The sequence below is a fragment of the Saccopteryx leptura genome, chromosome 3 (genome assembly GCF_036850995.1).
Source record: "Saccopteryx leptura isolate mSacLep1 chromosome 3, mSacLep1_pri_phased_curated, whole genome shotgun sequence".
In the NCBI taxonomy this organism is placed as follows: domain Eukaryota; kingdom Metazoa; phylum Chordata; class Mammalia; order Chiroptera; family Emballonuridae; genus Saccopteryx; species Saccopteryx leptura.
Genome location: NC_089505.1, coordinates 217,219,912 through 217,232,586, shown reverse-complemented (window position 1 = coordinate 217,232,586; position 12,675 = coordinate 217,219,912). Strand labels below are relative to the sequence as shown.

Here is a 12,675-nt window from a genome sequence, read left to right as displayed (position 1 = left end):
AGTATCCCCACTCTCACCCCCTGCCCAAAATTCTAGGCCCAGATGGCTTCACTGATGAATTCAACCAAACATTTAAAGAATAATTAATACCAATTCTTCACAAACTCTTCCAGAAATCGAGAACATTTTCCAACTTATCCTGTGAGGCCAGTATTATTACCCTGATGTCAAAATCAGACAGAGACATTACAAGAAAACTACAGATCAGTATCAATTAGAAGCAAAATTCCTCAGCAAAATGCTAGCAAGCCTAATCTGGAAACACATAAAAAAAAAAAAAAAGATTATCCACACTGACAAAGTGGGGTTTACTCCAGGAACACAAAGTAAGTTTAACGCCCAAATCAATTAATGTAAAAAATAAACAAACAACCTGTATCCAAAGGAATGACTTTCAACCTTTTCCATCTCATGGCACACATAAACTAATTACTAAAATTCTGCAGCAAACCAAAAAATATATTTTTCATTGATCTGACCAAAAAAATAAGTATAATTTTGATTCATTCACACCAAATGGCTATTGTTATGTTGACTACTGTCATTTCTTATTTGACAATCTAAGAAAAAAGAGCTCAGTGCCCCTGAGTAAACAGTCAGGTATTTCATGCTTTAAAAATTCTTGTGGCACACCAGTTAAAAACTGCTGCTTTAAAATATTAAGTTTGATACAGGATAAAATCTGATTCTTATGAATCTTGATTGACATCCTACACTTTCTCTTAGCTCAAGGTCCTATTAAAAGTTTTACTATTAATAAGTAATGTTTCATTGAACAATATTAAAAAAAAAAAAGATCTGCATTTGTCTCTATTGTTCCCAGAACAAATCTATAGGTAAATAAGACTGTGTTTTATGACTGAATGATGTTATGTCATAAGTTTTTTTTTTGTGGCTTGTCTCTTTAGTCCTAACAGTAATATGAAAGTATTTGTTACTATTTCATTTTAATAAATATAAAGAAAATGAAAGAAAATCAATCATGATATACCTACCATACCAATAAAAGAAATAATCATCTATTAAGCAAATAAAAGCATTTGACAATATGCCACATCCCTTTATGATAAAAATGTTCACTAAAATAGATATGTAAGGAACTTCCTTTACCTGATAAAGAGTATCTACAAAAAACCCATGGCTGACAGCCTATTTGATGGAGAAAGACTGGAAACTTTCCCCTTAGATCATGAACAAGATGAGGGGGTCTACTCTTACCATGTCTAGTCACATTGTTGGAGGTGCTAGCCAGGGCAACTGGGCAGGAAAAAGAAATGAAAGGCATCCAGATAAAAAGAAAAAAAGTATAACTATTTCTATTTACAGGTGACATTTTGAACACACACAATTTGAAGGAATCCACTAAAAAACTGTAAGAATTAGTAAATGAGTTCAGCAAAGTTGAAGGATTCAAGATCAATATCCAAAAATTAATTTAAAAAAAAAACATAAGTGTAAATCTTCATGACTTTGGATTAGCAATAGTTTCTTAGGTACATACCCAAGAGAAGTGAAAACATAAGACCGCAGGAAAACTCTTACATGCATGTACAGAGTAGCACCACTCACAACAGCCAAAAATGGAAACAATCCAGATGCCCATCAACTGATGGATGGATTAAAAAGAAATGTAGCATATCCACACAATGGAAAGTATTTGGTAATAGAAAGGAATTACCAACTGACAAATGATAAAACATGGATAAATCTTGAAAACAATACGCTAAGTGAAAGAAGCCAGTCACAAAAGACCACTTATCATATGATTCTGTTTATATGAAATGTCTAGAGTAGGCAAATCTATAGAGACAGAGGGTAGAAAGCAGTTGCCTAGACAGACCTGAGGGTATGCAGGAAGTTGAAGAGCAGCTGGTACTAAGTACAAAGTTTTATTATGGGGTGATGAAAATGGTTTGCAATTAGATTTTGATGATGATTATACAAGTTTGTGGACAGACTTAAAACCAGTGAAGTGTACTCTTTAAACAATATGTGAAGTGTGTCTCAATAAAGCAGCCACTGAAAATAAAATAAAAAATAAACTGCAAATTTTCTCAAGAGAAAAATTTAGGAGCACAGAGATATGGAGATTGTATTTCTGAAAAACATAAACAAGTTATATGATTATAGTTTTACAGTATGACTACTGTGCCAAGATGCTCATTATTCTCTTATCTTTTTAAAGGATACATGATATTAAATGGGAAAGGAGAAAATCTTAGTTTTTGGTCCTTCAGTTCTTTAAAAAATAATAATTTTTTTCAGTACACAAACACTAGTTACTTTCTGTCCTTCTATTCTTGAAAATCATAATGCTTTGAATATGTAGCTAAAAATAATGTAATACATTCTAGATACTGTCAGATAGATGTCCATTATACATGAAATGAGTCATATGTGAAGAAGGAACACTAGGTTCAAAGTTTATAGTTTGAGTTCCCTTTATCCATAATTATACATTTAAATATAATGCTTATTCTTTTTGTACCTCAATCTCCTCTTCTAAAAATGGAACAATACCTTATGACCTTTGATAAAATCAATATTATAAAAACAGATTTCTTAATATCCCTAATACTGCCTATATCACTATAAGACTCAGAAAAATTACAGTAGCTATGAGATCCATAACTCCAAATCACCCAGATCTATAAGGGCAATAAGAAATCTGTCTAGATTAGTCAAAAATGTTGGTCTGGTGCCCTAAAGAGTACTGAAGTAACAAATAATTAAGAAAGATATACAAAAGGATGGGAAATAAACTAAAATGCCTAAAAACAAAAAATTTACAATAATTATATATTTAAAATTATATAAAATGTTAACTCTATACAAAAAAGATGTTATTCTTCAGTTAAATATGAATCACCATGAAATGTCACGTTACTTTTTTAAAAATAGAACAAGCTTCAAAACTGTTAAATTGTTCTTTTGCAAGCTATTCTAAATGTCTAGCAAAAAAAGTAATATTATTACTACTTTTATGGGATTATAGTAATTCAAGAGTGGTACAGGAATAGCATTCTAATCTAGTCTCAAATCACTTAAAACATGCCCTCACTTTGAAAATTCAGCTATACAGTTAGGAAACACTGGGCTTAGGTTTACTTACTGGATTTCCTTACAAACTTGACTATATTTCCATTACCATTTGTTTTATCTTTTTGTAAGAAAGCTAAATTTAAGACTACACTGCAGGATAAATGTTTCCAAATTGTGTATAAACATTCCTAGTAGCTCCTAACATTAAATCAAGGAAGGTATGCAATTCTAGTTAAAATCTAAAACTCACCATACTGTATTATGCTTTAAATACAGAGTAGCATCTGTCTGTGAAACCACAGGTTCAACTTGTAAAGTACAGTGGCTTTTTCCTTATTCTGACAGTTTGATTAAAATTTACAGAGCCAAAGGGCTTGGGCTGAAGAACAGTGCTTTCAATATCTAAAACGTCAGAGCAATTACTTTTCAACAGAATAACGGTACTTACATCAATATCCACTTGTGTCAAGGTTTCCGGATCTTCTCCCATCATGTTGGCTAAATGTCTCTTTCCTATGTTGAACTCCTCAATCTGCTTTTTAATAAAATCCACTGTGTAGGTTTCACGTCTTAAGGCTGCAACATTTTTCTTTGTTGTAACAACTGTGGTATGTCTTAGCCTTAATATCTAGCAGAAAATATAAAAGGAAAGAAAAGAAAAAATTTACATTAAACAAATCCTGTAGACCACTGTCTCTAAATAAAACAGAATTGCCTGACCTGTGGTGGCGCAATGGATAAAGCGTCGACCTGGAACGCTGAGGTCGCTGGTTCAAAACCCTGGGCTTGCCTGGTCAAGACACATATGGGAGTCGATGCTTCCTGCTCCTCCCTCCCCTTCTCTCTCTCTCTCTCTCACACTCTCTAAAAATTAATAAAAGAAAAATTAAAAAATAAATAAATAAAACAGAATATTCAAACAGCTGCCTTTTTCATTATGGTGGTTGGTTGGCAGGAGTCTACACAGGGAAGAAGCCTGTGAAGAAAGCTGTTAGAACTGCTCTCCACTCCAGAGCTAGCTTTGTAAAGCCTATGCCTTCAAAGTAGTTCAACCACTAGCATTTCAACACATTACAATCAAAAATACTTGTAAGTGATACGCTACTTCCTTATCTATTACAAACACTCATATCTGATACCCACTCGTCAACTTCAGCTAGTTCTGATATCTGACACATATGGAATGAAAAGTGACTTCACAAGAGGCATAGGTAGCAGCAAACAGAAACTAGCAAGCGGAAATGGGTGTACAGGGACATGTATTGTACTTGGAGCAGCACCCTTACACTACAGGCACTTACTTTGTTTAGGGTACAACTGTCTTAACATAATCGCTTTAGCTTAATTTGAAACTATTCCGTGGTCCTTATTTTAAACTGGCACAATGAAGAAACTGCTTCACTAAATATCAAGACATTTCTTCATATTAATTTGTTTCAATATGCTATGTAGAAATAAGGGCTTTCACATCCTTTTAAACTATCAGTAATGATATCACATTTGCTGCTATGAACCTTTTATGCTGTGGCATTAGGAATTCCCCCCGCAAGGCATTAGCATTTCACCTTCAATAAAGGAAAACAATCAGAAAAATGTTTTCAAATGACCACTCAATTGCACTCAGTAGCTGGAGACTACTAGAACAGGTCCTGGCTTTTCTCAATATCTGAAATTTTTGGTTCTCAACCTGATCCTTGCCTCAACAATTTAAACACTCTGAAGCAATATTCAGATTTAGTAACTCATTCATTTCTCTTTTCATAAGCATAAAGATCTCTTTCACATATACCACTACCAGCACTATCCCTCCCTCATCCATTCCCTACTCCTTTTTGAGAACTAGAGATTCAAATAATTCTATAGTAATTTGTCAGCACAGTCACAATTGAAAATGAAAGAAAAACTACAGGAAAAATAGTAAAATTCTCAATTAATAGTAAAAATTATGTTCTCAAACTCCCACAAATTAAAATAATAAAATAGTTGCTTGTTACTCTTTGGTGAGTAGTTAAAATTCCATGAAACTATGTATCAATAGTTCATTTTTTCTCAGGAGAGCACAGAGGAGTTTCTCTGTATTATGAACCAACAATTTTAATTTCTACACTGCTTTATGAAGCTGAAGTGTTACTATCAATGAGTAAAAACATGATCAAAACTGACCTAGGTGTATCATTAGCCTGCCTTGTCTAGACAGAGCCCATTTTTACACACCTGTAACCTCTCCCACAGCCAAGTACTGTCAGCACCAAATCCCATCTCAACAGTTCTGTGCAAAGCAGTTAGAGAACAGCAGAAAAAGAACTACAGACCAGGCACAGAAGGCCACTAGGGCAAAAAGCCCCAGGTGCCTACCAATGGGCAAATCTGGGAAAACAAGGACCTCACCACCCCCACCCCCGCCTCCCAGAGTGACCTTTCCTCCCTTAGCTGGTCATGTGGTTTAGACCCCCTGATTTCATATCACTGATCATGGGATTCAGACCCTCCCCTAACCTTTCCTCCCTGGCATATCACAAATCATGTGCTTTTAGACCCCCTTAGAGGAGGAACAAACAAAAAAGCCAAAAAACAGAGCTTAAGCATTAACCTCTAGAGATACAACATCTAGGCCTCAGTTGTGTTTCAGCTTCAGGTCCAGAAAAGCAGCAAAACAGGCAAAAGAAAGCCACAGCTGATCTCAGGACCAGCTGCATTGACTAATGAATGACCCCTTCTCTGGTACCAACCAATCAGTGGAGAATATGACCCTAAAAGAACACACCTAGAAACTGAATGAATATTCTTATTGGGATCCTCCTCTGGTACCACCCCTAAAATCCCCAGCCTTAAAATTCCTTTGGACAGTGTTCCAGTGCACCCTCCCTTCCCTGAGCGCACTGGTGCCTCTTCCTCCCCACTCTTTTTTCTCCTCGTCTTCCCCAGGCGCATATTCCTCCCCCTTCTCTTTCTCCTAAGCTCTGGGACCCCACAAGACTTGCAACCAGGGGAGCAGAGAGAGCAGCAGCTCATCCTGGGCTGACCCCTGAACCTGTCTCCAAGGTCTCCTTTCTCCTAACTTTCTTCCTATGTGGCCAATAAATTCTTCCTTTACTTGCTGCATTTTGTCTCTTGATTGAATTCTTTCTCTCAAGAAGGTAAGAACTGAGGTCTCTTCGCTCCCCCTGTAACAGTTTCACCATCTTGTTTTCACTTTTTCCAAGCTTTTCTTTATATTTTTTTGATTCCATGTCTTTTTTTTTTTCCATGTCTTCTTTGAACAATGCAGAAGGTTCTTCCCATATTCAAAGTGAAAACGCTTTTCTGCCTCAAGAAATATGGCAAAGGTATAAATTTGGGGAAGAAAATAGCAGTCATAGAGTAGAAGTAATTTTCCCAATGTTCTGTTGCCAAAACAATGATGACTGCTGGTTTTGTAAATATGACAAACTTTTTAGTCTACAGCTAAAACGATCAATTCAAATAACAGGTAAAGCCACTACCTTTCCATCAACCACAGAGAAAAAATGAGTCTTCCATTCAATGGAGTAATGAATTCTAGAGGAAGAGCAACACTAGGGAGGAACGTGATGTGTTCAATTTTGACAGGATGAATTCGAGATGCCTTATTATACAATACATTTTTAAATAAAATATGTATTTCCGATGGCTTTAGGCGACCCCTGTGTTTTGGTCGTTCGACCCCCGCCGGGGTCGTGACCCACAGGTTGAGAACCGCTGCCTTATTTCAGGAGAGGCGTTTAGGAAGCAGATGGCTCTGTGTGTGTGTGGCACAGGAGAGGTCTGAGCAAGAGATATGGTCTCTTAATAATCACACAGGACATGATATTGACACCATCAGAACAGGGGAAATAGCAGGCATCTGTGTTGGAATGAGAAACATCTCACCCTGGCTGGTTGGCTCTGTGGTAGAGCATCTGCCCAGCGTGTGGACGGATGTCTGGGTTCGATTCCCAGCCAGGGCACACATGAGAAGCGACCATCTGCTTCTCCACCCCTATTCCTCCCCCTTCTCTCTTTCTTTCTCTCTCTCTTTTCCCTTCCCGCAGCCATGGCTCAATTGATTTAAGTGGTTTGGCCCAGGAGCTGAGGATGGCTCCATGGAGCCTCCGCCTCAAGAGCGAAAAATAGCTCGGTTGCAAGCATGGCCCCAGATGGGGAAAGCATCGGGCCCAGATGGGGTTCGCCGGGTGGATTCCAGACAGAATGAGAAACATTTCTTTAAGGCAATGAAGCAAAATAGTTTGTTAGGGAGAGTAAGTGGAGAAAAAAGGTTACTTATGTCTTGTGAAGTAAGATATGAGATGGTCAGTCAGCAGGGAGGGTAAGGAATGACAGGTTTGATGGACTGAATACTTCTTATCCAAAGAGTGGTTGTAAGAGGTAGACAGAGTAAATAAAAAAAAAATTGGGAAAAAATTTTAAGTGGCTACTTCTACTCTGTGAGCCAAGAGAATCCCATAGAAAGAGGAATCTTCACTTATACATTATCTGCATTATTTTGTCAATTACCTTTGTTTCCTATATAGTTCTTTTGTATGTTTCAGTGGCGTCCTCAAGGCACTATTTAATTCAGAAGAGTTCTAGCTTAAGGCAGATTGTACCCTTCAGCGTTATAGTGTTCCATTCCCATGCAATCCTGAATTCCATTCTGATGAATCATAATACTGCAACCCTTTTAAACTCCCACTTGCACTTCCCTGTAATATCACTGCTCATATTTATTATTTAAATTGGGGTCATTTTAGGTTTTGTCCTGAAATGTTTTTTAATACATGAGACTATATCTTTAAAATGGCTTTAATAGATAGTCTGTCTTATTTTAATCCTTTTTTAAAAATATTTTTTATCCTCCCTTCCTGTTTTCTTTCTTTTGCTATATGGTCTGTACTTTTAAATTTTTATTTTTTGATCTGGCAATTTAGACAGTATACAGCCTGTTTTTATTTTACTAGTGAGGGTCCCAGGTGAGCACCCAAAAGTCATTGCTTAACAAAGCTTTTATCTTTCCCCTTGCTGCATGTTTCTCACTGTTTATACCACCACCCACTACACACACATATAAACAAAATGCAAAAAATCCTTATCCTATATTCGATGAACTTTGTTATTATTATTATTATTCTATTTGTCCTGCTCCCTTCATTAAGTCGTCTGTAACCTCTGAAGAGGTTTCATAAGAAATGGATTATGAAGCTACCCCCCAAAAAAACAGGCATAGTAGTTTAGCTACTCATGAAATGATTAAAAATTTTGTTTTATGAAGCACAACCCCTAAGAGAAATATAACCTTTAAGGTTGGAGGTGGAAGTGAAGAAACATTAACATTTAAAACAGACCTTAATCTACAATTAAGGGTCTGATGGGATCAGTTAAGTCCTCATGTGGTTAAACCTATACTGCGGTGGGATTCAGGAATCTGGGGCTTGCTAAGGGTTGATACTGCCTGGTAATTATTTGTTTTTGACTATTTGTTTACTTCACACTATCACCAGTAAAGTGCTCAGTAAATGTTTGCCATATGGATAAAAAAGGCTTTATTTCAATAATGGTCAGAGAGATGAAAATTGTAAGGAGAAATCATTTTCATCCATCTTATTGAAAAAATAGTAATACCTAATACAGGTAGAAAAAGGGGCGCACACTCATACATCAATGATGGGACGTGAATTGCTACAGCCTTTTTGGAAAGCTATGTAGGAATATCTATTAAAATTTAATATGTACATATCCTCTATAGCAGTAAGTTCAAAACTGGAACTCTCTCCCACAGAAATAAAAGCATCAGTACCTAAGGAACTATATATACCAAGATGTTTACTGAGCACTACCAGTAGGAGAAAATGGAAACAAAGCAAATGTCTACCAATTATTAGATTAGCTTTGATACACTCACACCACAGAATATTAGACAGCAGTGAGATATAATAGGTGATTTGGAGGGGTCTGTACTATATATGTAAGTTAAAGAAGTAAAACATACTATGGGATCTTTTTTTTTTTTTTTTGAGAGACAGACACAGAGAGAGAAAGACAAAGAGACAAGAACATCGAGCTATTCCTGTATGTGCTCTCACCAGAAATCACACCAACAACTCTTCTGTTCTTTGGGACCACACTCCAAATAACCGAGCTATCAGTAAGGGCAGCATCTATTTTTTTTCAAGTATGCATATGCGTGTATATTTGTATATGACTAACAGAATATAGAGGACATAGAGGATATATAGGCTCAGGAGTTCCATGGAGGGAAAGCTAGCAACTCTCCCCAAATGCACACACATTAAATGTCAACAAATAAAAATATTCTTGGTGGGTTTTTTTGTTTTGTTTTTGCGACTGACAGAGAGACAGAGAGAAGGACAGATAGGGACAGACAGACAGGGAGAGAGATGTGAAGCATCAACTCTTCCTTGCTGCCCCTTAACTGTTCATTGATTGCTTTTTATATGTGCTTTGAGGGAGGGAGGGTGGCTACAGCAGAATGAGTGACCCCTTGCTCAATCCAGCGACTTTGGGCTCAAGCCAGCGACCTTTGGGCTCAAGCCAGAGGCCATGGGGTCATGTCTATGATCCCACGCTCAAGCCAGCAACCCCGCACTCATGCTGGTGAGTCCGCACTCAAACCAGTGACTTCAGGATTTCGAACCTGGGTCCTCTGCTTCCCAGTAGGACACTACCTGGCCAGGCAAAAATATTCTAATATTCTGTACACTTGAGTCCCTTTATAGATAATTGTGTGTATACAGGAAAGACATACTCAAAAGTTATGCAAGAAAAAATAACTTCCAGAATATTTTCCAATAAAAAATAATAAAAACAAAAGGTTGATGGATAAATGAATAGATTGGATGATTTAAGTTAGTTTTATAAAAAATGGTAAAAAAAAATGATAGCATTCTTTTTTTTCAACAGTTTTTAGATCACAGTATTTGACTTTCACATTATTTGGTAATGTTTATCACTTTGCCTCATTGAAACATGACACCACACTGTTTTTCCCTTTTGCTCATTCTCAATCTCTTGGGAGCTCTTCTTCCTTGACTGTTTGTCCATCAGGGCTCTGTTCCTGTGCTTATTCCTCATTCAGTACACCCTCCCTAAGGGATCTATTTCATTTCCAAGGCCTCAATTACCACCTCTACAAGGTAACACAGGACTTGTAAATCAGTTCTCTTCTTGAACTATAGACTTTCCTATTTATAGACCTGCTGGAAATCTCCACTTGGGGGATAAAAGCATTGCCCTAGAACGCTGAGGTTGCTGGACTGAAACCCTGGGCTTACCTGGTCAAGGCACAGATGGAAGTTGATGCTTCCTGCTCCTCCCCCCTTCTTTCTTTCTCTCTCTCTCTCCTCTCTCTCTAAAAGTGAATAAATGAAATCTAAAATATATATATGTATATATACATATATATATATATATATCCCACAGATGCCTGAAATACAACTAGATCCAAAATTAACTTGTTTTCTTCCGACTCAACTCTGATCCTCCTTTTGAGATCCCATGTCAGTGAATGGCATTATCACCCAACCATCTGGGAAAGTGGCTTCCCACTTCCTTCAGCATAAAATGAAATGTGCAACTTCTGGTCTCCATCTCTTTCCCAAGTTTTGGGAAAATTATGAAAATAAAGATACAAGACCTTCAAAAAGTCAATATCTATCCTCTCCACTAAGCCTCCCAGGCCAGTGCCAGAGTCCAATTCTCATTCACCTGCTGTGGTGCGGCCCTCCTCCTCTCGGGGCAGCGGCGCAGGCGCGAAGGGTCGGACCCAGGCCCACACCTGCGCGGGGGACCCCTGAACTTGGAGGAGTGTCGCTGTAATAACTTTCCCCTCACCACCCCGAGAAACCCAGAAACAGCCTCCAGGGTGGCCGCTGAAAACCAACACGCACTTCTCTCTCAACCCCCGAACTCCACTAACCACCTGAGACCGTAGGGTCCCAGTCGAGGGCATGCGGAACAGCAGGGGGAGGTGGCGGCGTGCCTGCTCCAGGAACTCACGCTGAAGGGACCAGCATTTCCACTTCTCCCAGGCCTTACCTGACATCGGGAAACTGTTTGCAGCTCTATAGTCGAGGCTTTCCAGAGAGCTTGTCTCGGGGCCAGGCTAACCCTGACTCCGAGAAAAAGCCGACAGGAAGGCACTCCGCCGCAGGAGACACAGGATACCGCCATCTTGCGCGCCGGGCAGGAAGGCGGAGGAGCGGGACCTGGGGATTGCGCAGGCGCCAGTGGGTCGGTTAGGACGTGAGTGGGATGAAGCTCAAGGGAGACTTTTGAAGCAAGGGGCGTGTCTCACGGCTCGAGGTTGCCCATAGGGTGCATGAGCCCGCGGGGCGTGTCCGACCCCACCCCTGGTCCGCAGGGACAGCGGTTGGAGAGGTTGGGAGTCTTTCATCTTGGCCCCTTTCCTTTTCAGCGTCTTGAATTAAGTCGCTCTTCAAGTCTCGTGGGCACTGACTCCCATGTGACTCTATAACCCATCCTTCTTTCTCATGTCCCTGTGGCACCGTCTTCACCCGCTCTTCCTGGACGGGGCACCTTCGCAGCCCGCCCGCACCGCTCTCTCCCGTGGGTCTTCGTCACGCAGCAATGAACTCGAAGTCTTGCTTCCTGTCTGCTTTCCTAGCACGGGTTTTTCTTCCTCTCTACCTTTCCATATTTTTCATGGTCCAGGGTCTCCACCCTTCTCCTGCCACTACCAGACTGCTAGGTCCCGAGGCATATACTCTTAACGTTTTTTTAACAGTATGATGCAAACAGCCTAAACCGGAAACCGGTGAGGACGAAACGCTGTCTTAACTCGTCCTTGCTCCTCAGTGTTAGTACTTCGTTATTTGAAACCGGGTCAGAACTGAATAAATAGGGTTAAATACAGATAAGAATGCTTTGGCTTCTGAGACTTATGTCCTCCTGACAGTAATGCCAAAGTTGCTTTACACAGAATACCTATTAAATGATGTAGAAACAGCTCTGAGAGGATTTTCAAACATTAGTTTTGAAGGATCAGTAAAATTAAAACACAAACATGCACAGAAAATTTCAGGCCATACAAGTTTGTCAAATAAACTATCACCATCGTTTCTTAAAACAGAACATTTTAACATTAAAAGGTAGAACTGACATAATCTCAGAATAAACAGCAGTCCTTTAAATGGAATGCTTTTTGTGGTACAAAAAACTCTTTTGTTCTTTCTATTACTACCTTTTAAGCTACGGAAATTACTGCCATCAGAAATTGGCACAGGTCTATGAATTAGCACTTGGGAACCAAACTTCATAGGTTGTCTATTGTGTTTTAAAATTTAAACATCAGAGTTAATGGTCTTAAGTTTTGAGCTAATAATTGCTCTCTTTTTTGATATTTTTTCATTGAATTTATTGGGGTGACATTGGTTCATACAGGTTTCAAGTGTACAACTCAGCAAAACATTATCTGCAAGCTGCCTCATGTGCTCTCCACCCCAAAGTAAAGTCTCTGTCTCCATCCCCCCTCCCTTTGCCCACCTTCATCTAGCCACCCACTTTCCCTCTGGCTATCACTATACTGTTGTTTGTATCTATGTGTTATATATGGGGGGTTTTTTTGGCTTTATTATTTTACCTTTTTTCATCCAGCCCCCC

General features: G+C 38.9%; 1 protein-coding gene across 2 annotated transcripts in view; it reads right to left on the bottom strand.

Moving 5' to 3' along the window:
* Positions 1–11,272, bottom strand: part of MRPS9 (mitochondrial ribosomal protein S9) — a 63,517-nt gene extending 52,245 nt beyond the window's left edge. For both annotated transcript variants that reach the window (XM_066377515.1, XM_066377516.1), the window contains exons 1-2: positions 11,092–11,272; positions 3,491–3,670 (exon numbers count right to left, since the gene is read on the bottom strand). In XM_066377515.1, coding sequence (XP_066233612.1) covers positions 3,491–3,670; positions 11,092–11,226 — 315 coding nt within the window. In that variant the 5' untranslated portion in view covers positions 11,227–11,272. The remainder of the gene's footprint in view (positions 1–3,490; positions 3,671–11,091) is intronic.
* Positions 11,273–12,675: the final 1,403 nt, after the last annotated feature.